Here is a 26,933-nt window from a genome sequence, read left to right on the forward strand (position 1 = left end):
ACACTGTCGCCTCACAGCAGAGCAAGAAGGTCCAGGGTTAGATTCACGCTCGGGGACCAGGTCGCCGTGTTGCCAGTTACCCAGGTGGAGTATCTCCCGGGCCTTTCTTTTTTTTAAACTTAAATTTTGTATTAACATTTATTTAGACAGACAGCACTTACAAAAAATAAATAATAAAAAATGAAGAGACTAGTATCACAATAAAAACAAAAAGAAAAAACAGTGCACATAAATATTTACATGGGTATCACATGGTTAGTTGTCTGGTTCCCCTACTGTTGTTTTCTAGGTATTTGATACAAAGGCTGATTGTGTATCTCCCTTAAACAGGCATAAACAGGTAATTCCTACTCAAAGACAATAAATGCTGACTAAGGTTTGTATGTGTGATCTGGGTCCAGAGACCCTCCTTGAGTTTCTTTCTTCCCTTCTCCTTCGTCCTTTCTTTTTTTTCTCTTGTTTATTAACTTTCACTTTGCCTTTTGTTTCACCCATACCCAAACCACATCATCCCTGAATATTTAATATCACACCGTTAAACAGACATAAATAATAAGGTATAAAAGCATTCAGCACTTGTAATATCCCAAAAACCAAATAGATAATATTAACTAAAGTACAGGTGTGTGACATGGGTTCATAGACCCTGCTTGAACATCTTTCCTCCTTTACCCTTCGCTCTCTTGTGTTGCATTTGGTTCTTCCTCTGTGATGTCGTTCTCGTTCCTTTTATAATCCTCCCACTTTCCCCATCTTTCCCCAAATTTATCTTCCTGTAACCTCAGCATGTGTGTTATCCTTTCCATATCCTGTATTTCTTCCACTATTCCTACCCATTTTGCTATTGTCGGTGGGTCTTCCTTATACCACAGTCTCGTTATTGCTTTTCTGGCCGCTATCAACATTATCTTTATTAAATATTTGTCCCCCCCTTGTATTCCCTCGTGTGTCAGGTCTCCTAAGTAAAGCACCAGTCCTGTTTGTGGTATCCCGTATCCTAATATTCTGATCATTGCTTCCCCTATCTCCTCCCAATACCCCTTCAGCTTCTGACATCCCCAGAATATGTGCGTGTGATTTGCCCCCTCCTTCCCACACATCCTCCAGCATGCTTTTTGTGTTGGTGCATATTTTCCCTTCAGCTCTGGGGTTATAAAGAATCTGATTATGTTTTTCCATCCAAATTCTTTCCATATTCTCGATCCTGTTGTTGAATGTTGTACCTCGCATATGTTCCCCCATTCCTTCCCTGTTATTTCTATCTCTAGCTCTCTCTCCCATTTCTCCCTTATGTAATCGGTTGTGTGTCCCTTGCTGGTCATTATAGCCCGGTATATTGCTGATATTACTCTTCCTTGCCCCCCTTCGTATGCCCATACTATCATCTTTATTATTCCATTCTGTTCCTCGTCTTTGGCCCCCCTTATTTCTTTGTTGTAGTAGTCTCTAACCTGTAGATATCTGAAGTGGTCCCTGTTTTCTAGTCCAAATTTCTCCTTTAATTTTTGTAGTGTCTGCATTTCTCCCTTCTCTATCATTTTGCATATTGCTGTTGCCCCCCCCCTCTCCCACCTTCTGAATCCATGGTCTAACCTCCCTGGTTTGAATCTCTTGTCATGTGCTACCCATCTCAGGACCCCTGACTGCTTCTCCAATTTGTGTGTTTTTACTACTCTGTTCCATATGGTCAAGGTGTATTTGGTGATTGGATCTAATAGTCCCTCTTTTTCTTTCTCCCGGGCCTTTCTGTGTGTGTGGAGTTTGCATGTTCTCCCCGTGCTCGCAAGGGTCCCCCCCCCCCCCGATAAGAGAAACCCAATGGAAAAACATGCAAAACAACAGATCGCTAACGCTGTCTTGTCCGTGACGAAGACGGGCAGGAGCGCTTGGATAGTCCCCGGACGTGGCTCACGCCACAGCCCTCGTCTACTCCCGGCTGCCCTTGGGGGGAAGGACGACGGGATGGGTTAAGCGCAGAGGAGTATCGCATCGGCGATCCTACAAAGACAATGCATGCGTGTGTGTGCCGTTTACATTGAGTGTCGTTGCATGCCAATTAAAGACCTATGCGTCAGGTCCTGCATTATATTATATTATTATTATTGTATGGTCTAATGTACATGATTTGTACGGTCTAATGTGAGTGACTTGTATGGTCTAATGTACATGACTTATATGGTCTATTGTACATGACTTGTGAATGAATGAATGAATGAAAACTTTATTTAACAGATTGCAGAATGGGTACAATACAGCACGGCTCAATACATACAATTGTTAAGGGGATGCAGACCAGAGAAAGACGTTTGTCTTGTTTACATCAGGGTCCCCCATTTTCAATTCATAGTGACATTTATGACATACACAACATACATGACATCATGACATTTATGGCATAGGGACATACATGACATACAGGTATATAGTACTGTTACATTTGTGACATATATGATATGCAAATATACAGTACTGTTACCCATAGATCCTGACAGAGAGTATAATACATATGATGGGGAGGAGACTGTACATAGGAGGGGGTGGGTGGGTGGGAGAGAGATATACATATGGTGGGGAGAGAATATATACGGTGGGGAGGAGACTGTACATTGGGAGGGGGTGGGTGGGTGGGAGAGAAATATACATACGGTGGGGAGAGAATATACATACGGTGGGGAGGAGACTGTCTATTAGGAGTGGGTGGGGGTGGGAGGGTTTGGAAATTTACAGTGGCCAGTTTCGAATTGCAGCCTCCCGTAGGTGCTCTTTTAGAGCGGTTTTGAATGTGGGTAGGGATTCACATTCCTTTACAGCTGTGGGTAGGGCGTTCCACATTGATGTGGCATAATTGCTAAACATGTTTAGTCCCTTGTTTGAGCCGAATCTGGGTTTAACATGATTTGTTGAGCTTCCTCTGGTGTTGTGGTCGTGGTATTCACTGACCTTTGGGAAGTATTTTGACATGTACATGGGTACCTGCAAATCTAATGTACATGACTTGTATGCCCTGATTGCCCTCAGGGTCATTATGATTATATGCTTGATTGATTGATTGATTGAAAACTTTATTAACAGATTGCAGAATGGGTACAATACAGTACAACTCAATACACACAATTGTTAAGGGGATGCAGACCAGAGAAAGACTTTTGTCTTGTTTACATCAGGGTCCCCCATTTTCAATTCATCAGGAGCAATGCTGTTTGTATTCTACCTCGATGAGGAGGACCATGTAATATTTACTATTTTACAACATGAGTATCTCCATCTGAGTCTCACCAGCTGGGCCACCTGCTGATCCAGGAGCAGCACACTCAACGTGTTTGTCCTGTGGTGGCACAGCCTCAATGCAGTGTGGAGATAGATAGCAATGCGAGACTATACTAAATTTTGAATCTGCCTCCTCCATTTCACACTTCTCCACAAACATGATCTACTGTTTTCAATAACCCCCGTCTTATTAAAATGTTCTAAAATATTAATAAACCAGACTTGTTGTAAGAATACAATTAATCATCAAACTACGGTTGTCTCTTTTAATTAATATTTTAGTGCGTGAATGAACATCGTATTCAGTAGTATTCGAAGCTCATTTGAACCAAGGCTCTGATTTAAAGGGGAACTATTTTACTATTTCTTTCACTATTTGGGCACTTTTACACAATTCCTGTGAGTCTATGGAACACCTCTGTAATATATATTTTTTTTTTATTCATTGTTTTGTATTTCTAATCAAGTCCTCAAAAACAGCATTTTTCTACCTCAAGATCTCGAGCTGTTTTGAGCCTGGGCTCCTAAACCACTGCGGAGCGTCGTCTTCGCCTGAACATTAACATGCAGCGGTGACTATATGACATCACATATAGGGCACATTTTCAAACGACTCAGTTCAGTGAGGGTGAATATTGTGAGAGGAGAATTGGAAGAATGCGCCAATATGAGAATTTTGAGACATAGATCATATTAATATAAGTTCACATAACTAGGAAACAATGCTAAACACTCAAAAAGGCCATTTATAAGATAGTTCCCCTTTAAACTTAGACGAAAGTCTTTCTCTGGTCTGCATCCCCTTAACAATTGTGTGTATTGAGCCGTACTGTACTGTACTCATTCTACAATCTGTTAATGAAGTTTCCAATCAATCAATCAATCAATCAATCAATCAATCAATCAATCAATCAACTATCTTACTTTAAACCTTATACTTTGATGTATAAGGAAATGATGTTCACGAGGTACAGGGATGAGGAAGGGACTTGATATTCACGGGTGTTTACATTTTAATTTTATTTCTTTCATGTTTTACATACATAGTTTTTGTTTTTTTTGTTTTGCATATATATATATATATATATATATATATATATATATATTTTTTTTTTATGTTTTAAAATAGTACACTCATTTGAGTAGTGGAAAAGGGGTAGGATTAAATAAGTGTATACTTCTTCCTATGCCTTTTCGAACATGTAAATTGAGTTATGTTTTGCTTTTGTTTAGTTATTCTTTTGTTTGAGTTATGTTTTGATTTTGTTTAGTTATTTATTTTGTTTGTATTCATTTACATGTTCGAAATAAAGATTTCAAATCAAATAAAAAAAACATAGCTCTGTCGCAGTTACCGTCGTAAAAATCAAGACGCTTTACGGTACATCGTATATCGGTTACTCCAATGGAGCAACACGTGAAGTTGTTATTAGCCATAGCTTCTTGCGAAATATGAAGTATTGTAAATGTCTCTTTTGTTGAGCGGAATTAAGGTAGACAATTGTCATTCGTGTTGTCGTTCTTGTATGTTAGTTACACTGCTGGAAGCGCCTGTCGGCATCTTTGTGTTTGTGTATGACCGCAGCAGCAGCAGCTGTGAACACAATCCGGTAGTTCGTCCATAATCAGTTCATATTTATTACAACGATACAATGCTGTATTTCATTGGGCTTGGACTGGGAGATGCAAAAGACATCACCGTGAAGGGGCTGGAGGTGGTGAGAGGGTGCTCCCGTGTGTACCTGGAAGCCTACACGTCCATGTTGACAGTAGGGAGAGATGCACTGGTAAGTCACTGACTGTTGATTGTCTGTTCCACCTTACATGGCGTGGAACAGATGCTTGAAGAAAGGCGCGATCCTATGCTTATCTGTCTTTACACACACACACACACGCGCACGCACGCGCGCACACACACACACATACGTTGTTGTTCATGATGAATGATGATTGAAAATGGGGGATTGATTGATTGATTGAATTGATTGATTGAAAACTTTATTAACAGATTGCAGAATGGGTACAATACAGTACAGCTCAATACACACAATTGTTAAGGGGATGCAGACCAGAGAAAGACTTTCGTCTTGTTTACATCAGGGTCCCCCATTTTCAATTCATCAGGACATTTATGACATACAGATAGTCAGTACTGCTACATCTATACATTTATGACATACCAGATTTGCAAATACAGTACTGTTTGTGATACAGACGGAGTCAAGAAAAGGGAGTATATACATTTGACGTAGAAACTGTACATTGGAGGAGGTTGGGTGGGGGGGGGTTGGGTACATTGGGATATTGTTGACAACCATACTGGGTAATTTACATTGGAGGTGGGGGAGGGGGGCACACTGTATAAACAAGTAAAACTGTACATTGAGGGGGGGGGGGGGAGACACTGTACAAACAAACAAAATTGTACATTGGACTATTGACAACCATACTAGGTAAATTACTGTACATTGGAGGGGGTTGGGTTAGGATATTTACAGGGGCCAGTGTTGAATTGCAGTCTCCCGTAGGTGTCCCTTGAGAGAGGTTTTGAAAGTGGGTAGTGATCCACATTCCTTTACAGCTTTGGGTAGGGCGTTCCACATTGATGTGGCATAATTGCGAAACGTGTTTAGTCCCTTATTTGAGCCGAATCTGGGTTTAACATGATTTGTGGAGCTCCCTCTGGTGTTGTGATCGTGGTATTCACTGACCTTTGGGAAGTATTTTGACATGTACATGGGTACCTTGGTCGTGTAGTGTATCTTGTAGACCAGGCCCATTGCTAGTTGCTGTACTCTGTCGTCTACTCTAAGCCATCCTAGGTTGTCAAAGTGGGCAGGGGTGAGGTGGGTTCTAGGAGTAAGGTCAAGCAGTAGTCTGACCAGTTTGTTTTGAGATGTTTGTAATTTTGTTTTTAGCGCCTTTGAGGTGCTTTGGTACCATGAGGTGCAAGCATAGTCGTAGTACCCCTGAATGAGTGCTCCTGCCAGAGTCTTCAGGGTATTCTTGTTTACCAGAGAGGGGACCCTGATGTAAACAAGACGAAAGTCTTTCTCTGGTCTGCATCCCCGTAACAATTGTGTGTTGAGCTGTACTGTATTGTACCCATTCTGCAATCTGTTAATTAAATCAATCACACACACACACACACACACACACACGCACACACACACACACACACACACACACACACACGGATTGTAGTTATGTTCATAGTGAAGTCGCATCTCATTTATTTGATGGAACACATTCTAGCTACTAGCTTTACAAACATGTTCTAAATATTTACCAAGTGCTTTCACTTGTCAAGTAGATCAGTTTTGAACCAGATACTGTGCCCTTCTCTTAGGGCTGGTCGATAAAGAAAATAATAACTGATGCCAACATAAATCTCCTGGCAACCGAATTGTGCTCCTAGACATAACTAGGCAAATGCATTTCTCCAGTGCAACTGAACATTGTACATCAAGACAAACACATTGAAACATTGAAAACAAATGTTTTAAAAACATGTTGACAGAGGGCCAATACAATTGATAATGATTACCATAAAACCAGCCCGATCTTGCTTAAAATATGTAAATAAAGTACTTATCGACTACAGGAAAAAGGTACATATTGTATGTTGTGTTATAGCCATAAGTAATGCATTGAAAACCATTTACAATGTGTAGTGTACATATATTTGTAGTAACTATATTAGTAATTCAGTAATCATGTATGATATATTACCATGGAGAATTCTACACATAGGGGCGTTAAGGACATGGTTAGCGTTTACTTTAGCGTTGTAAATGTACTCCAGAACATTTACAACAAGCGGTGCAAGGGGAAGGCTAAGAGAATTATTAAGGACTCGAGCCACCCGAACAACTGCCTCTTTGAACTGCTGCGGTCAGGCAAGCGATACCGGAGTCTTAAGGCGAGCACAGAAAGACTCAGAAGAAGCTTCTATCCCCAGGCCATCAGGCTGCTAAACGAACAATAATCACTATGCAACAACCATCAAATGCACACAGCACACACACCCACACCCACACGCACACACTCACTCAAACAAACAACACACTGCAGCACCCACTCTCCACACTTTAGATCACACAAACACACTTACACTTTATATTTATTGATAAAGGATTTGCACTACAACTCGTACACCTACTGTGAATTGTACCTAAATTGCACCTCGTCCCATTTCTCCATTTCTGCCTTGCACTATATAGTATTGTATATTAGTACACTGCACAGTATTGTATATTGTATGGTAACTACGTCTATTCTGCATCGAACATTGTACATATGTCTAAACTGAACACTGTGACCTCATTTTTTTTACTTCTAATTTTACTATGTTATTTTATTTCATACTTATCTTGTCTTGCACAGTCTCTGGAGCGCAACAGTAAGAAGCATTTTGTATAAAAGTATTCTGTACTTCTGTATGACAACTATTAAATAAACTTGAAACTTAATATATTAATTGACTGAATCGATTCTGTATTCCTATCACATGGTTAATAAGTATAGAAATGAATCGAATAAAAATGAACCCTGGTAAAAAACCTGAGATTTGTCGTCGTGTTGAATGGTGATTGTACTCGGCCATATGAATAACATCCTTGTTTTTAGAACACCGAGCAGTAATTCCCCTTCTTAAAACCCTCCACCATCAGGAGGAGTATTACGGCCGGGAGCTGATCCTGGCCGACAGGGACATGGTAGAACAGGAGGCCGATGAGATCCTGAAAGGGGCTGATGTCGGCGACGTGGCCTTCCTGGTGGTGGGAGACCCTTTCGGGTAAGTGATGATGGGCATGACGGGCTGCTGCCTCCTAGGCTTGACGCGGTAGTCGGTGATACCGGTGTTACTTTAAAAAAATAAAACCCATTTAGTTCATTTTCACACATCAGTGCCCACATTCATAAAATTTAAAAACTTGCATTTGTAAAATACCAAACGTGTTATCAATACTAGACAACATTCTAAACACGGACAGCAGATCTATTTTATACGTCTCTGCACCGATCACAGAGTAGCTTTGAGAGTAGATTTAACTTTGCGTGAAGGAGAGAAAGGAGGCTCTAGAGACGTACTAACGATGGCAGAGGATTTGGAAATATTTTGGATTAAACCCCAGAGCAGATCGACTGGAGAGGAGCTCATAGGACCAGTCCAGAGCAGCAACATTATATTTGCACGATGCACTAAATAAGGCTGCAGCTACATTGTTCCGTCCTTGATCAGTCAATGAATGGATGGAAAACTGATGGAAGGTATTACTGTTTTTTTGGTTTACTTTTAAATTAGAACATAACGTCAACTCTTGTCTGTCCAACAAATGGATACTGTTCATTGAAAATTCATTAAAATCAGACGTAGACGGAAAAACACAGCGGATCAATGTAGCCGCATAATGTTAAAGATCAAAGTAAACACTCCACAGATATTGAGTGTAATTTACATGCATTAAAGCGTTCCGTCCGCGTTCCGTTGATTGGGGAGATCCGTCCATTTGATTCGCAGTCTGACGGAAGTATTTGCATGATTTGTAGATGCATACAGATTGAAACTAAATTGAGCCAATCAGAGGCGCCAAATATGGAAAAGGGCTTTTTTTCCCTATCGCGCCAAGCAGTCATCATCACTCAGCGACTCGAGAGACAGGATTACGCTGCTCACTCCGGAGGCTTGCTCCGCGGTTGCAGCTGCAGGCTATTGGGCGAGTGACAATTGCGAGGTCTGAGAAGTTTGTCCGCCACATGGCAGGGTAACAAAATAGTCATGTAGAATAATTAAAAACTGCGGTGTGTTTTGGTTTTACGAGTCGCCTTTTTTGCAGCCTCACGCGTCAACTGCTTGTTTACCAACGTCACAGCCACCACGCTGCTTGCACTCGCTGCTATATACCGATTAGCTAACGTTAGCTTAATAGCGTCGGTTAAATGGAAGGAGTAAGCCGGCCACTAAAAAGAGAACCCACCGCGGGGTTCTCGGATGAAAGGGATCAGCGGGACCACCTAACAAAAAGTTTCGAGAGGAGAGGACGTTTGAAGAGACTGGCTAGGCAGCGCTACTGGGGGCTGTAGTGGTGAGTTAACTTGTTCCGTGTGCCGCAACGATGTCAAAAAGAAAAACAGAAACAACACGTTTGTCATTGTCGTGTTACTTCACAGTACAATATGTGAGTCCCCTGCTGTGGTTGTGAGTATACGTTTATTAGCTTAACTCCGTAGCAACATCACACAGGTGTATCTGTAGACAGTCTCCTCCCCACCGTATATATTCTCTCCCCACCGTATGTATCTTTTTTCTACCACCACCCCCTCCTAATGTACAGTCTCCTCCCCATCATATGCATATAATCTCTCTTAGGATCTATGGGTAACAGTACTGTATATTTCTCTCCCACCCACCCCTTCCTAATGTACAGTCTCCTCCCCATCATATGTATATAATCTCTGTTAGGATCTATGGGTAACAGTACTGTATATTTTCTCCCACCCACCCACCCCCTCCTAATGTACAGTCTCCTCCCCATCATATGTATAATCTCTGTCAGGATCTATGGGTAACATTACTGTATATTTGCATATCGTATATGTCACAAATGTAACAGTACTATATACCTGTAGTATGTCCCTATGCCATAAATGTCATGATGTCAATGTCATGCATGTCATAAATGTCACTATGAATTGAAAATGGGGGACCCTGATGATGTAAACAAGACAAACGTCTTTCTCTGGTCTGCATCCCCTTAACAATTGTGTGTATTGAGCCATACTGTATTGTACCCATTCTGCAATCGGTTAAATATTGATTGATTGTTATAACAGATTGCAGAATGGGTACAATACAGTACAGCTCAATACACACAATTGTCAAGGGGTTGCAGACCAGAGAAAGACTTTCCTCTTTACATCAGGGTCCCCCATTTTCAATTCATCATAACATATATGACATACATGACATACAGATAGAGCTGCCGCGGTATTGATATTTTCCTTACCGCACGAATTTGCGAAATATTTCCTACCGCCGCGGTTATTACCGCACAGTGCGCACAAAAAAAAAAAAATTTGAATGCATTTTTTTTTTTTTTTAGTAGTCTACTCTTATAGCCTGCCTCTAGTCTAATGGCGCTTTTCCACTGCATAGTACCTACTCGACTCGACCCGCTTTAGGCACCTGGTACTTCGTTCCTTTTCCACTGCAGCCAGGTACTACTCCGTTTGTCTCCGTGTGGGGATGCAGGCGGGGCCGCTCGCTTGTGTACACTGAAAGCTCCGTGGGCATAGATGTCCGAGGGCTTGCAGCAAGCCAGAGTTTAACACAGTTTCAATCAATCAATCAATCAATCAATAACAACATTAACCAGACTCTCGTTGTGTCTATTCTGCCAAAGCTAACGTTACCTCTCATTGTGTATTCTACCAAGCAAACCCGGGTTTAACGTTACCTCTTGTGTATATCGGCTGACGGTAGTATTAGGCTAATAACAACAACAAACTTAACACATCAGCGATCTTGTTGTGACACTAAACTCTCCGCTCGGTGGTAAATTGGGTTGATGTCGGTTTTGTTTCATCAATAAATAAGGCAGAATACACAGTGAATCCATTCTTTTTTGTTTATTGCACTTGGTTCTGTCGCAAACAAATCCTGAATGAAATGCATCCTTAGCGAGGCAGTAAAGATGGCGGCGTTCTGTTTATGTTCAGAGGCTACAAAGTGTGACGCGTCTCTCTTCTGACCAGTCAGTGGTCTGCAATGTTTCACATGACTTTTCTGGTACCACTTCTACCCAATAGGGTCGCTTGGAACCGAGTAGGGTATATCTGCAGAGCCGCAAGCCAACTTTATTATTATGATAAAAAACAGCGGTGACGCGGTATTCAGCCTAACTCTGCGGTGAGCGTGATGCAACAGCGATACCGCGGTAATGCGGTTATCGCGGCAGCTCTACATACAGATAGATAATACTGCTACATCTATACATTTATGACGTACCAGATTTACACAGTATTGTTTGTGATACAATAAGAGTCTAAAAAAGAGAGCATATACATTTGACGAAGAAACTGTACATTGGAGGAGGTTGGGTGGAGGGGGGGGGGACTGTACATTGGAGGTGGTTGGGGAGGGAAGGGTTGGGTAGGCGGGGTGGGGGGGTAACTACATTGGATTATCGACGAAACCGAAACAAGTAGGCTCCCTTAAAACGCCAACGCTATTAAAAAGAAATACAGTGGAGGTTAAAATAAGAATATGACTTGGCCTGAAAAAAATTTCAGTCGGGAGATTTTTTTTGCTTTAATCCCTGAATTTAGTTAATGTCCGGTGTCACCTGTAATACCGGTGTTGTCATGAGTTTATTAGTCATGGGAAATTTCACATCACTGCGGCAACCCTACTGTCTCCACTCTCCACGTTACTGGAGGGACTGATCGCAGTGCTGCCTACAGCTTGTCTGTTGGTTTTGGGTGGTCACTGGTCCTCAACGATAGGGGCTCAGGTAAAGCAGTCATCTGGTAATCGGAAGGTTAGATTCCAGCTCCTACCAGCAACGAGGCCAAGTGTCCTTGCACTTAACCCCGAACTGCTCCAGACACTTAACCCCTAACTGCTCCAGACACTTAACCCCGAACTGCTCCAGACACTTAACCCCGAACTGCTCCAGACACTTAACCCCGAACTGCTCCAGCCACTTAACCCCGAACTGCTCCAGACACTTAACCCCAAACTGCTCCAGACACTTAACCCCGAACTGCTCCAGACACTTAACCCCGAACTGCTCCAGACACTTAACCCCGAACTGCTCCAGACACTTAACCCCGAACTGCTCCAGACACATAACCCCCAAACTGCTCCAGATGAGCAGATCGCCATCTTGCATGGTCACACATCAGTGTGTGAAAGTGTGAGTGAATGGGTGAATGTGAGGCACAAGTTGCAAAGTGCTTTGGATAAAAGCACTATATAAATGCAGTCTATTCACCATCAGCGGGTGGGTGGTTGGAGGGTGAGGAACAGGAGTGGGACTGCTGCTGTTTGTATGCGAGTTTTGAGAAATGGAAATTAAGCAGGTGAGATGAAATGAAAGAACAGTATCTTTGGGGGGAGATGACAAGCTCAGTCTGAAACTTAACCACTTTTATTTTTTACATTAAGTGGTATGACGTACTTATCAGTAGTGTAATCGATGCATAACCATTAGCTTACTTACTGAGTCCTGTGGTCTCGTTAGCTGTGTTGCCTTTGACGTTTTTTTATTTGATAAAAGTGTCTTATTACAAGCTGACTGGGAAAACTGCAAAAAAGTCTTTATGCTTGCCTGAGGTGGGGGGCGATGGAAACACATTTGTCGAATAAACAATGACGTAGCGAACAAAATATGACATGCTGTCATGCTGGTTTCTGGTCCAATCGCATTACACAACATCCCCATGTGGATTTAAACATTCTGAAACGATGCAGCAAAAGGCCTGTAAGCTCTCTCCACCACAACTTCCCCAGAACTGTCAAGTCCTGCTCCCATGTAGGGGAGACCGGGAGCTATTGCAACACCACACGGGTGCAAATGTAACATCTTGTCCCGTTGTTTGGATCATGTCCGCATCCCCCCCCACCCCCTCCTCTTGCCCCCTGTCTCCTCACGTTTGCTCGTTGTGGCCGGTTTGCTTCCAGACTGGGGTTGAATCCTGATCACGTCAGGAGCCTGACCACCTCAGGATGTGGCCTGGCTCATTGCATCGCAATGTGATCATAACCGTAGACATAGAGAACATAGAGGGTACTTTCAAGCCTTATAGGATACCCACTGTGGAGCGTTTCTTAACACAGTTATAGGATACACTGTGGAGCGTTTCTCAACACAGTTACAGGATACCCACTGTGGAGCGTTTCTCAACACAGTTACAGGATACCCACTCTGGAGCGTTTATCAACACAGTTACAGGATACACTGGAGCGTTTATCAACACAGTTACAGGATACACTGTGGAGCGTTTCTCAACACAGTTACAGGATACCCACTGTGGAGCGTTTCTCAACACAGTTACAGGATACCCACTGTGGAGCGTTTCTCAACAGTTACAGCAGTGTTTCTCAAAGTGGGGGCGCAGAGGCATGACAGGGGGGGCCTTGAGATTTATTAAAAAATAATAATAAAAAATGTTCTGTTCTCCATGAAAATACCATTTCTCAAAATCTGAAAATCATTATTTAATAAAACACAGAAAAGGATCACCAAGTTACTCTGGATAAAAAAAAAACTTTACAGACAACATTGAGACAAAGCTTCCTGACACATCTCCATCCAAACTCTTGGAAGAACTCTTTGAAATCTCATCTGATACCACCTAGAGAGCTAGTTTCAGAGTGTGGTGCTGAGTACCAAGTATATCTCATCTCATGGCCCACCAAGTATCTCATGATGCAGCAGTTAAGGTGTTGATACCATTCAGCACCACATACAGTATCTGTGTGAAGCTGGCTTTTCATCCATGACAGCTCTGAAAAAAAAATATAGGGCCAATTTGAAAGGTCACGATATTGGTGTTATTTCAATAAATTTAAACATGGCCCATTTCATGACTATTTTGTTGGGGCGAGGGGGGGGGGGGGGGGCCCAAAATATTTTGGTCCGCCAAAGGGGGGCCTGACAGAAAAAGTTTGAGAAGCACTGAGTTACAGGATACCCACTGTGGAGCGTTTCTCAACACGCTTACAGGATACCCACTGTGGAGCATTTCTCAACACAGTTATAGGATACCCACTGTGGAACTGTGGAGCATCTTGCAACACAGTTATTTTCCCCTTTTTGAAGGCGCTGTTGAGGAGACAAGTGTCATCACTTGAAATTAGGGGGACACACTGGTACCACTTCTCCACTGCCAATACCAAATCTGAGTACCAAACCTTCGGTATCGGCCGATACCAGATACAGATCCGATCCACCGCTTTTACTAGACTTAAACATGAGTTTGGGGTCTTTGGACAAAAATGATTGATGTATGATATATTGACAAAAGAAATTATATTACGTATTTTTCTCAATTAATGCTTACTGTCTTCTCCAGAGTCAGACAAGAAGATAGATACCAATTTCCTCTCTGTGTGCATTCAGTAGAAAGCTATCGGGTCTCCAAGCTCGCCTAGTTTGGCACAAATTAATGGAAGTGGATACAGCTACAGTAGAGCAGTCGTCTGGTAATCCGGAGGTTCCCGGTTCGATTCCCAGCTTGAGCAAGACACTTAACCCCTAACTGCTTCTGATGAGCAGGTTGTCACCTTGCATGGTTGCCTCCGCCGTCGGTGTGTGAATGTACTGTATGAGTGAATGGGTAAAATGTGAGAAACAAATTGTAAAGCGCTTTGGATAAAAGCTGCTATATAAATGCAGTGATTTACTTTATATACAGACCAGCTAGCCTAGCAAATCTCCTATAATCAGAATCTAATAGTATAACCAGAAGTGAACAGTTTTAAGTACCTCGGAGTCCACATATCCGAGGACTTGACATGGACCACACACATTGACAGTGTTGTGAGGAAGGCACGGCAACGCCTCTACTTCCTCAGGCGCCTAAGGAAGTTCCAAGTCAGTCAGAAGATGCTTAAGAACTTCTACTCATGTACAATAGAGAGCATCCTGACTGGCAATATCACCTCCTGGTTTGGGAATAGCACCGCACAAGACCGTAGCAGACTACAGAGAGTGGCCCGTTCAGCCGAACGCACAATTGGAGGGGGGCTTCCCACTCTCCAGAACATTTACAACAAGCGGTGCATGGGTAAGGCTAAGAGAATCATCAAGGACTCCAGCCACCCAAACAACTGCCTCTTTGAACTGCTGCGGTCAGGCAAGCGATACCGGAGTCTCATGGAAAGCACAGAAAGACTCAGAAGAAGCTTCTATCCCCAGGCCATCAGGTTGCTCAACAAACAATAACACTATACAACAACCATCAAATGCACTCACAGCACACACATCCACACGCACACACTCACTTTAAACAAACGACTCACTGCAGCACCCACTTACACACTTTAGAACACCTAAACACACTTTATATTTATTGGCAAAGAATTTGCACTACAACCCATACCTCAGGACACCTTACTGTAAATTGTACCTAAATTGTACCTCATCCCATTTCTGCTTTGCACTATATAGTATATTGTATATTAGTATATTGTATAGTATATTGTATGGTAACTCAGTTACTTCTACTCTGCATTGTACATATGTACATATTGAACACTTGTGTCTACGTACGACGTGACTTCTATTTTATACTACTATACTTATTTTATTTTATACTACTATACTTATTTTATTTTATACTTATCTTTTTTGTCTAGCACAGTCTCTGGAGCGTAACAGAAAGAAGCATTTTGTATAAAAGTATTCTGTACTTCTGTATGACAACTAATAAAGAAACTTGAACTTGAAGTCTTATAAACTTATACTATCAAATTGAGTGGTGAATGTTTGACTTTCTGAACAGTAAAAACCCCAAATAAGTTTGGCGTGGAAACTTATGCAAAACACATTTCAGGAGCACTTCACCAAAAAACAATGCTTATTTATTTTGCACATAATCTCACACACATCCCAAAACTCAAACAGTTTTGCACACTGTTATGTACTAGAGGCCTGATCACTCTGTGTCACGGGGCATGTAGGTGAGGGCTGCCACTTAGTTAATTAGTGCTGATTGGTTACCTGCTGGGAGGTTTAAAACCAGCCAGGCACACACACATGCAGGGTCTGTGTTTAGAAGTGTGTGGGTTACCAGATAGATTGTCACGTTCTTCCAGTCCTTATCCTTTTAGCTTACACTAGTAATTCCTTAATATAGTAGCACTTGGTGTCGGTTTTGCACATAGGTTGCGGGCCTTGAGCCAGGGTCGTAACAATTGGGCGCTCATCCGGGATCTTTTACCCCTAGAACTTTGTTTGGTGTTTTTTTTTTTGTGTTGCACGGGGTGTCATCATATTATGGTTTGGGTGGTGTTCGTTACATTTGGTGTAACGTGGGGGCTGAGCCATTTCATCAAACAGGTGAGTATGCCGTATTTGTTTGTAATTTGATGTGACTACTTATGCTGTTAAAATACTGTATATAGTTTAGTAGGCACCACATGTAGATAGGGACATTATTTTCTGGTTGTGGGTTAGCGTCCGGTGCACCACGTACTCCTGGGGCGGTCAATGAAATGATTGTATATGATCTTTGACTGGTAGCAGGTGTGGTTGAAGAAAGTTAGGTCTACAGGGCATTAGTTTAAGGGTAGGTAGGTTAGGGCGGCCAGGAAACACAGGTAGTGTGGTAGGGCTTGAATTAGTGTTTCTTAGGGTAGACATGTGGTAGGCCGGGTTTTTTTTTTTCCTGCAGTTTAGACGTAGAAGCATATGTGGTCACATCAGGTTAGAAGGCGCACCTGTTTGGAATTGTTTGTTGGATTTATTTTGTTTTGTTTGTTTGTTTGTTGAGCATACCTGGTAGCACCTAACACCCTGAGTGTATGTCACGTCTATTTAGGGTGGGTGTGGTTTTTTTTTTTTGTTTTTTTTTACGTCCTTGAAATGTGCGCTCCGTAGCACACATTGCCACAGCGTCCCTTTATGGTTGTTATTAGTGGCTTTGGCATTCAGTATGGTTCTTCAGTGGTTCGTCGTGGTTCTTTAGTCGTTCTTCGGTGGTTCTTTGGTGTTTCTTTGGTGACTCTATGGTGAACGGGTGGTGGCGCTGGTGTAGGAAAGATGGCTTCCGTTAGGGATTTTGTTGATCTCCCTTCGCATGACTTGTTGGAGAGGTTTTCCAAAGAACAGCTTCTGGAGCTTGCTGTACACTACAAGGTGGAGCTTTCTCCCAGTGAGAAACGGTTGAAGCCATCTGCCTTGAGTGCTTTAAGGGTGTTGCTCATTAGAGGGCAGGTGCTTGAGGAGAGGGTGGAGCAGCCTCCTTCGTCTGACGCGTCTCCGCTTTTACCTGGTGCAGAGGGTGAATGGAGGGTTAGAGAGTTGGAGTTTAAGGAGAGGCAGCTACACCAAGAGCGTGAGGAGAGGAGAGAGGAGCGTGAGCTTAAGGAGAGGAGAGAGGAGCGTGAGCATGAGCGTGAGCTTAAGGAGAGAGAGAGGAGAGAGGAGCGTGAGCTTAAAGAGAGGAAAGAGGAGCGGGAGCTTAAGGAGAGACAAATGTTGCTGGAGCACGAGCGTGCGCAGAAGGAGCTTGAGTATAAGCATGCTGCCTTACAGGCGGGTGTTCTGCATCCAGAGTCACGTTCCGGTTTTGATGTAGGCAGGAATATTAGAATGGTGCCTCCGTTTTTTGAGAAAGACGTGGAAAGATATTTCCCCCTTTTTGAACGGGTGGCAACCACATTGAAGTGGCCTGATACCGCCTGGACACTGCTGCTGCAATGTGTTTTGGTTGGTAGGGCACAAGAAGCCTACACTGCTCTGTCCCTTGAACAAAGCGCTGATTATGAACTGGTTAAAGCTTCCATATTGAGGGCTTATGAGTTGGTCCCCGAGGCCTATCGTCAGCGTTTTAGAGGTTATCGTAGGCAGGAGGGGCAGTCTTATGTTGAATTTGGAAAAGAGAAGGAGAACCTGTTTGACCGGTGGTGCACCTCGCAGAGTCAAGGGAGCAGCTCAGACAGTTGGTTCTCCTAGAGGAATTTAAAAGGTGTGTTCCTGATAACGTGTCCACACATCTAAATGAGCATAAGGTATCGAAGATAGCCGACGCTGCTGTCTTGGCTGATGAGTTTGTGTTAACACACAAATCTGTCTTTGTAGAGGAGGGCCGTGTGGAGTCCAGGGGTAGTAGGCGTCCTTCTCAGGGGAGCCGGTTCCCGGCACTCGTGTCTGCTGGTCGGTTTACTTCGACTCCTAGGCAAGGTGGCTCTGCTAGTGCATTCCCAGAGGGGGTTATCTGTTTTTACTGTAAGGAGCCTGGTCATATCGTTGCTGGATGCCCTGTGCTTAAGCAGAAAAATGTAAAAACGGTGGCTCTGGTAGAAATCATGGACAGGACACCTATGCCGACATTAGAGGGTGGGGTGCAAAGTATCAAAGGTGCAGACAGGGAGCTAGAGGGCTCCTCAACATTTATGATGGATGGATTTGTTTCACTGGTTGGTGCATTAGGATCAAGGCAGGCTATTACAATATGGAGAGATACAGGAGCTTTCCAGTCTCTCATTCTGGATGGGATTTTGCCATTTTCGGAAGATTCTTCATTGCATTCCGGTGCCATTGTTCAGGGCTTTGGAGGAGGCTTTGTGAATACTCCTTTGCATGAGGTCTCGCTAAACTCTCCCTTAGTATCAGGCAATGTTGTCGTAGGAGTGTGTTCTCACATTCCCATAAAGGGGGTGTCCTTCATTCTAGGGAACGATTTGGCCGGTGGCAAAGTGCTGGCTACTCCAGTTGTAGTTCCCGTCCCTGTAGTTTCTGAGGTTCCTGATGAGTTCGCACAGAAGCATCCAGGAGTGTTTCCTGTGTGTGCGGTAACATGCGCAATGTCAAAGGTCAAATGTGACACCCATGAGGTTGTTAACTTAGATGGTGATATGACACTTAGTGACACGTTCTTTGTTGAGTTGAAAAGTGGCCCTGATGAGGGTTTTGGTAAGGTGATACCGTCTCATGAGCAGTTGGTACTAGAGCAAAACAAGGATGTCTCCTTGTCGTCCCTCTTTGAAGAGGCGGTTTTAGAGGATGCAATGGTGGTTACGTCTCAAGGATACTTTGTTAGCAATGACGTGCTCATGAGAAAGTGGACACCACCTAACCTGTCCAGTCTGGATGACTGGGGCAGTGTGTTTCAGATTGTTGTTCCAGCCGTGTATCGTCCTGATATACTGCATCTAGCACATGATCATGATCTTGCTGGTCACATGGGGGTCAGGAAGACTTATGACCGTGTGCTGAGACATTTTTGTTGGCCTGGTTTGAAGTCAGATGTGGCACAATATTGTCGCTCGTGCCATGTGTGTCAGGTGGTTGGTAAACCAAACCAGAAGATCCCTCAGGCTCCTCTGCAGCCTATCCCTGCCGTTGGGGAACCTTTTGAGCGGATCCTCATTGACTGTGTTGGTCCCCTCCCTCGAACTAAGACAGGGAACCAGTACCTTTTGACTATTATGTGTGCAGCGACCCGTTTTCCTGAAGCCATTCCTTTACGCAAGATCACAGCCCCAGCTATATCCAAAGCTCTGGTTAGGTTTTTTTCGACGTTTGGTCTACCAAAGGTCATTCAATCAGATCAAGGGTCTAACTTCATGTCCCGTCTCTTTGCTCAGGTCCTCCAGCAGTTGTCTATCCAGCATTGCCCTTCCTCTGCCTATCATCCAGAGTCCCAGGGGGCGCTGGAGAGATTTCACCAGACTATCAAAACAATGCTGCGGGCATATTGTACGGAGTTCGACAAAGACTGGGATGATGGAATTCCTTTGCTTCTGTTTGCTGCTAGGGAGGTAACCCAGGAGTCTCTTGGATTCAGCCCGGCTGAGCTGGTGTTCGGCCACACAGTGAGGGGTCCTTTGAAACTGCTGAAGGAAAAGTGGTTGGCTGACCAGGCTCCTTCCTCTACTAATTTGTTGGACTATGTGTGTGACTTCAGGCTTAAGCTTAGTAGAGCATGTGAACTAGCGAAAGAGAACCTAAAGGTAGCCCAAGGAAAAATGAAGGTGTGGTATGATAGGCGGGCCCGACATAGGGTATTCTCACCGGGAGACAAGGTGTTGGTTCTCTCGCCTATTCTTGGGTCTGCATTACAGGCTAAATACAGTGGGCCATACTCCATTGAGCGCAAAGTTGGTGAGGTCGACTACTTGATTAAAACTCCCGACCGCAGGCGCAAGAGTAGATTATGTCACGTCAATATGTTGAAGGCGTACAATGATAGGGCTCAGATGGACCAGTCAGGGGTCAAGCCTGTGGCTATTCTGACAGTTTCTGCATCTCCTATTGTGGCCGACTGTTCTGTGTCGAAGGAGATTTCTCAGGGCAGGTTGCCAAACACCCAGATACTAGGTGACTTGGACTCACACCTGTCGTACTTGCCACTTCCTGAGCGTGCGGATGTGGTGCGCCTACTTAGACAGCATACACGTTTGTTTTCTGATGTCCCTAGTCGTACTAATGTACTCGAGCACGACATTGATGTTGGTAGTGCAGGGCCAATTAAGCAACATGCCTACAGGGTGAATCCGGAAAAACGACGGATCTTGAGTAAGGAAGTAGACTATATGGTGAGACATGGCATTGCGGAGCCCAGCTCTAGTGCGTGGAGCTCCCCCTGCCTGCTTGTTGATAAGCCAGACTGCACTCATCGGTTCTGTACTGACTTAAGTTAATGCAGTAACCAAGCCGGACTCGTACCCTCTTCCTCGGATGGACGACTGTATCGATCGGGTGGGTTCAGCAGCCTTTGTAAGTAAATTGGATTTGCTGAAGGGATACTGGCAGGTTCCGCTTACTCCGCGAGCACGTGAGATATCCGCTTTTGTCACACCAGAGAGTTTCTGCCAGTATACAGTGATGGCCTTTGGCATGCGAAATGCCCCAGCGACGTTTCAGCGGCTAGTGAACAAGGTCCTGGCCGGAGTAGCGTTCTGTGAGGCATATCTGGATGACCTGGTTATCCACAGTTCCTCTTGGTCACAACATGTGGAGCATCTGGCAAAAGTGTTCAAGCGGTTGGGTGATGCTAACTTGACAGTTAACCTTGCGAAATGTGAATTTGGACAGGCCACGGTTACCTACCTGGGTAAGGTGGTTGGACGTGGGCATGTGTGCCCCATTACAGCTAAGGTGGAGGCTATAGTGGGCTTCCCTGCTCCCCTCACCAGGCGGGAGTTAAAGCGCTTCCTAGGTATGGCAGGGTACTATAGGAGTTTCTGTAGGAACTTTGCTTCTGTTGTTGCCCCTTTGACCAATCTGCTCAGTCCTAAGGTACCTTTCGTGTGGACTGAGACTTGTCAACAGTCTTTTGAGAGCATCAAGGGTATTCTGATTAGCGCTCCCGTTCTGTCAGCTCCCGATTTTCAACTGCCATTCAAGTTGGCAGTGGATGCTAGTGACCTTGGTGCTGGAGCCGTCCTCCTGCAAGAGGATGCATTAGAGGTGGAGCACCCAGTGTGCTACTTTTCTAAAAAGTTTGACAGGCATCAACTGCACTACTCTACTATAGAGAAGGAGGCGCTCGCTTTGGTTCTTGCCTTGAACCATTTTGATGTTTACGTTGGATCCTCCAGTTTACCCCTTGTTGTGTATACAGACCATAACCCTTTGGTTTTTCTTCGCAGCATGGTGAACTCGAACCATCGTTTGATGCGATGGAGTTTGTTCCTCCAGGCGTATAACTTGGATATTCGCCACATTCGTGGGAGGGACAACGTGCTAGCAGACGCCCTCTCACGATCATAGTACCGGTGTTTGTGGTACCCGTTATCACTGTTGTGGTAGTGGCCCTGACAACTAAGGGGTCACAGTTGTTTTTTTGTTTTGTCTATGAGTTGTTGTGTAGTGGTTGCCTCTTGGGCAACCAGTTTGGTGGGGGAGGTGTTATGTACTAGAGGCCTGATCACTCTGTGTCACGGGGCATGTAGGTGAGGGCTGCCACTTAGTTAATTAGTGCTGATTGGTTACCTGCTGGGAGGTTTAAAACCAGCCAGGCACACACACATGCAGGGTCTGTGTTTAGAAGTGTGTGGGTTACCAGATAGATTGTCACGTTCTTCCAGTCCTTATCCTTTTAGCTTACACTAGTAATTCCTTAATATAGTAGCACTTGAGTTAATACACAGGTTTTGGTGTCGGTTTTGCACATAGGTTGCGGGCCTTGAGCCAGGGTCGTAACACACACATTAATTTAGTTTGACCGTTATTGAGTGTAAATTATTGTGAATATTTCCCCCAGTGATGTCAACGGGGACATAGAATGTTTGTGTTGTTAATTACAGCTCAATGAAATTATACGGTAGCAGTCCCTATAAGGCAAGGCATTGCTATTCATTTGACATCATATCACATCATTTCATGGTGCTGTAATTAACACAACACAAGAATTCAATGTCTCCGATGACATCACGTTCAGCCTCATTTACTCACAGTATCTTGTCAAACTAAATTAAGTTAAATGAGTTTTTGGATGTGTGTGAGATTATGTGGGGGGGAAAATCAACGTTTTTTTGTGAAGTGCCCCTTTTAAGGGAACTGTTTTGCTTTGAAATTGAGTAAGAGTTCTAGCCATATTTGGCCAATTTGAGACGGACCTGGAGGCTGAACAAACATCGAAAATCTTCTGGAAAGATCCACTGCTTTGTGTCACCGCACCCACATCTGCATCTGCTGCAGCCACTTGAATGGCTTCACAATTAGCTGAATGTTTGGCTCAGCAATCTTTCCTCATCCCCTAAAAACCACTGACCAATACGGAGGAAAGACAGTTAGTCCCATTCTCTGCTTTCCAGCACGATCCAAATGCACTCCAATACACTACAAAATACACTCCAAATAATGCTTTAAACAAACTTCATGACATATTTGGGAAGCAAAGGCCTCCTGAGGCCAAGTGGTGCATTTTAAACCATGCCGTCCAACAAGACCAGAGCAGGCCTACTGTAAAAGGCCAGAGCAGCCCTAATGTAAAAGACCGGAGCAGGCGTTACTGTAAAAGACAAGAGCAGCCCTAATGTAAAAGACCGGAGCAGGCGTTACTGTAAAAGACAAGAGCAGGCCTACTGTAAAAGACCGGAGCAGGCGTTACTGTAAAAGACAAGAGCAGGCCTACTGTAGTAGTCGTTTATTGTCACATATAAAGTACAGGTACATTACAGTGTGATGCTTGGTTCATACACATACAGCTCATTATAGTAATATTCCACAATTATTACAGTTGGTAGTAATAATGGCACAATTCACACCAACATGCTCATTTGTTGATACATGCAGGACTAAGTCTTGAGACAAAAGTATGTGTATCACCGCTGCCATGTTACCGGTGCGGAGGCCTACTGTAAAAGACCAGAGCAGGTGTTACTGTAAAAGACCAGAACAGGTGTTACTGTAAAATACCAGAGCAGGCGTTACTGTAAAAAATCAGAGCAGGCGTTACTGTAAAATACCAGAGCAGGCGTTACTGTAAAAAATCAGAGCAGGCGTTACTGTAAAAGACCAGAGCAGGTGTTACTGTAAAAGACCAGAACAGGTGTTACTGTAAAATACCAGAGCAGGTGTTACTGTAAAATACCAGAGCAGGCGTTACTGTAAAATACCAGAGCAGGTGTTACTGTAAAAAAACAGAGCAGGTGTTACTGTAAAAGACCAGAGCAGGTGTTACTGTAAAAAACCAGAACAGGCGTTACTGTAAAATACCAGAGCAGGCGTTACTGTAAAAAAACAGAGCAGGTGTTACTGTAAAAAACCAGAGCAGGCGTTACTCTAAAAGACCAGAGCAGGCGTTACTGTAAAGGACCAGAGCAGGTGTTACTGTAAAAGACCAGAGCAGGTGTTACTGTAAAGGACCAGAGCAGGTGTTACTGTAAAGGACCAGAGCAGGTGTTACTGTAAAGGACTAGAGCAGGCATACTGTAAAGGACTAGAGCAGGCCTACTGTAAAGGACTAGAGCAGGTATACTGTAAAGGACCAGAGCAGACTTACTGTAAAGGACTAGAGCAGGTCTACTGTAAAGGACTAGAGCAGGTCTACTGTAAAGGACTAGAGCAGGCATACTGTAAAGGACTAGAATAGACATACTGTAAAGGACTAGAGCAGGCCTACTGTAAAGGACCAGCGCAGGTATACTGTAAAGGACTAGAGCAGGCCTACTGTAAAGGACTAGAGCAGGCCTACTGTAAAGGACTAGAGCAGGCCTACTGTAAAGGACTAGAGCAGGTCTACTGTAAAGGACTAGAGCAGGTCTACTGTAAAGGACTCGAGCAGGTCTACTGTAAAGGACTAGAGCAGGCCTACTGTAAAGGACCAGAGCAGACTTACTGTAAAGGACTAGAGCAGGCCTACTGTAAAGGACTAGAGCAGGTCTACTGTAAAGGACTAGAGCAGGCCTACTGTAAAGGACTAGAGCAGGCCTACTGTAAAGGACCAGAGCAGACTTACTGTAAAGGACTAGAGCAGGCCTACTGTAAAGGACTAGAGCAGGCCTACTGTAAAGGACTAGAGCAGGTCGACTGTAAAGGACTAGAGCAGGTCTACTGTAAAGGACTAGAGCAGGCCTACTGTAAAGGACTAGAGCAGGCCTACTGTAAAGGACTAGAGCAGGCCTACTGTAAAGGACCAGAGCAGACTTACTGTAAAGGACTAGAGCAGGCCTACTGTAAAGGACTAGAGCAGGTCTACTGTAAAGGACTAGAGCAGGCCTACTGTAAAGGACTAGAGCAGGTCTACTGTAAAGGACTAGAGCAGGTATACTGTAAAGGACTAGAGCAGGCCTACTGTAAAGGACTAGAATAGACATACTGTAAAGGACTAGAGCAGGCCTACTGTAAAGGACTAGAGCAGGCCTACTGTAAAGGACTAGAATAGACATACTGTAAAGGACCAGAGCAGGCATACTGTAAAGGACTAGAATAGACATACTGTAAAGGACTAGAGCAGGCCTACTGTAAAGGACTAGAGCAGGTCTACTGTAAAGGACTAGAGCAGGCCTACTGTAAAGGACTAGAGCAGGTCTACTGTAAAGGACTAGAGCAGGCCTACTGTAAAGGACTAGAGCAGGTGTTACTGTAAAGGACTAGAGCAGGCCTACTGTAAAGGACCAGAGCAGGCCTACTGTAAAGGACTAGAGCAGGTGTTACTGTAAAGGACTAGAGCAGGCCTACTGTAAAGGACCAGAGCAGGCATACTGTAAAGGACTAGAGCAGGTCTACTGTAAAGGACTAGAGCAGGCCTACTATAAAGGACTAGAGCAGGTCTACTGTAAAGGACTAGAGCAGGTCTACTATAAAGGACCAGAGCAGGCCTGTAAAGGACTAGAGCAGACCTACTGTAAAGGACTAGAGCAGGCATACTGTAAAGGACTAGAGCAGGCCTACTGTAAAGGACCAGAGCAGGCCTACTGTAAAGGACTAGAGCAGGCCTACTGTAAAGGACTAGAGCAGGCCTACTGTAAAGGACTAGAGCAGGTATACTATAAAGGACTAGAGCAGGCCTACTGTAAAGGACTAGAATAGACCTACTGTAAAGGACTAGAGCAGGCCTACTGTAAATGACTAGAGCAGGCCTACTGTAAAAGACCGGAGCAGGCCTACTGTAAAAGACCGGAGCAGGCGTTACTGTAAAAGACAAGAGCAGGCCTACTGTAGTAGTCGTTTATTGTCACGTATAAAGTACAGGTACATTACAGTGTGATGCTTGGTTCATACACATACAGCTCATTATAGTAATATTCCACAATTATTACAGTTGGTAGTAATAATGGCACAATTCACACCAACATGCGCATTTGTTGATACATGCAGGACTAAGTCTTGAGACAAAAGTATGTGTATCACCGCTGCCATGTTACCGGTGCGGTGGCCTACTGTAAAAGACCAGAGCAGGTGTTACTGTAAAAGACCAGAACAGGTGTTACTGTAAAATACCAGAGCAGGCGTTACTGTAAAAAATCAGAGCAGGCGTTACTGTAAAATACCAGAGCAGGCGTTACTGTAAAAAATCAGAGCAGGCGTTACTGTAAAAGACCAGAGCAGGTGTTACTGTAAAAGACCAGAACAGGTGTTACTGTAAAATACCAGAGCAGGTGTTACTGTAAAATACCAGAGCAGGCGTTACTGTAAAATACCAGAGCAGGTGTTACTGTAAAAAAAACAGAGCAGGTGTTACTGTAAAAGACCAGAGCAGGTGTTACTGTAAAAAAACAGAACAGGCGTTACTGTAAAATACCAGAGCAGGCGTTACTGTAAAAAAACAGAGCAGGTGTTACTGTAAAAAACCAGAGCAGGCGTTACTCTAAAAGACCAGAGCAGGCGTTACTGTAAAGGACCAGAGCAGGTGTTACTGTAAAAGACCAGAGCAGGTGTTACTGTAAAAGACCAGAGCAGGTGTTACTGTAAAGGACCAGAGCAGGTGTTACTGTAAAGGACCAGAGCAGGTGTTACTGTAAAGGACTAGAGCAGGCATACTGTAAAGGACTAGAGCAGGCCTACTGTAAAGGACTAGAGCAGGTCTACTGTAAAGGACTAGAGCAGGCCTACTGTAAAGGACCAGAGCAGACTTACTGTAAAGGACTAGAGCAGGTCTACTGTAAAGGACTAGAGCAGGTCTACTGTAAAGGACTAGAGCAGGCATACTGTAAAGGACTAGAATAGACATACTGTAAAGGACTAGAGCAGGCCTACTGTAAAGGACCAGAGCAGGTATACTGTAAAGGACTAGAGCAGGCCTACTGTAAAGGACTAGAGCAGGTCTACTGTAAAGGACTAGAGCATGCCTACTGTAAAGGACCAGAGCAGACTTACTGTAAAGGACTAGAGCAGGCCTACTGTAAAGGACTAGAGCAGGTCTACTGTAAAGGACTAGAGCAGGTCTACTGTAAAGGACTAGAGCAGGCCTACTGTAAAGGACCAGAGCAGACTTACTGTAAAGGACTAGAGCAGGCCTACTGTAAAGGACTAGAGCAGGCC

At 44.0% G+C, this 26,933-nt stretch overlaps 1 protein-coding gene across 2 annotated transcripts in view; it reads left to right on the top strand.

Annotated features, from left to right (window-relative positions):
- Positions 1-4,668: 4,668 nt before the first annotated feature.
- Positions 4,669-26,933, top strand: part of dph5 (diphthamide biosynthesis 5) — a 53,552-nt gene continuing 31,287 nt past the window's right edge. For both annotated transcript variants that reach the window (XM_084310070.1, XM_084310071.1), the window contains exons 1-2: positions 4,669-5,054; positions 7,941-8,065. In XM_084310070.1, the coding sequence (XP_084166196.1) occupies positions 4,920-5,054; positions 7,941-8,065 (260 nt within the window). In that variant the 5' untranslated portion in view covers positions 4,669-4,919. The remainder of the gene's footprint in view (positions 5,055-7,940; positions 8,066-26,933) is intronic.

The sequence above is a fragment of the Notolepis coatsorum genome (assembly GCF_963971535.1).
Source record: "Notolepis coatsorum genome assembly, chromosome: 3".
NCBI lineage: Eukaryota > Metazoa > Chordata > Actinopteri > Aulopiformes > Paralepididae > Notolepis > Notolepis coatsorum.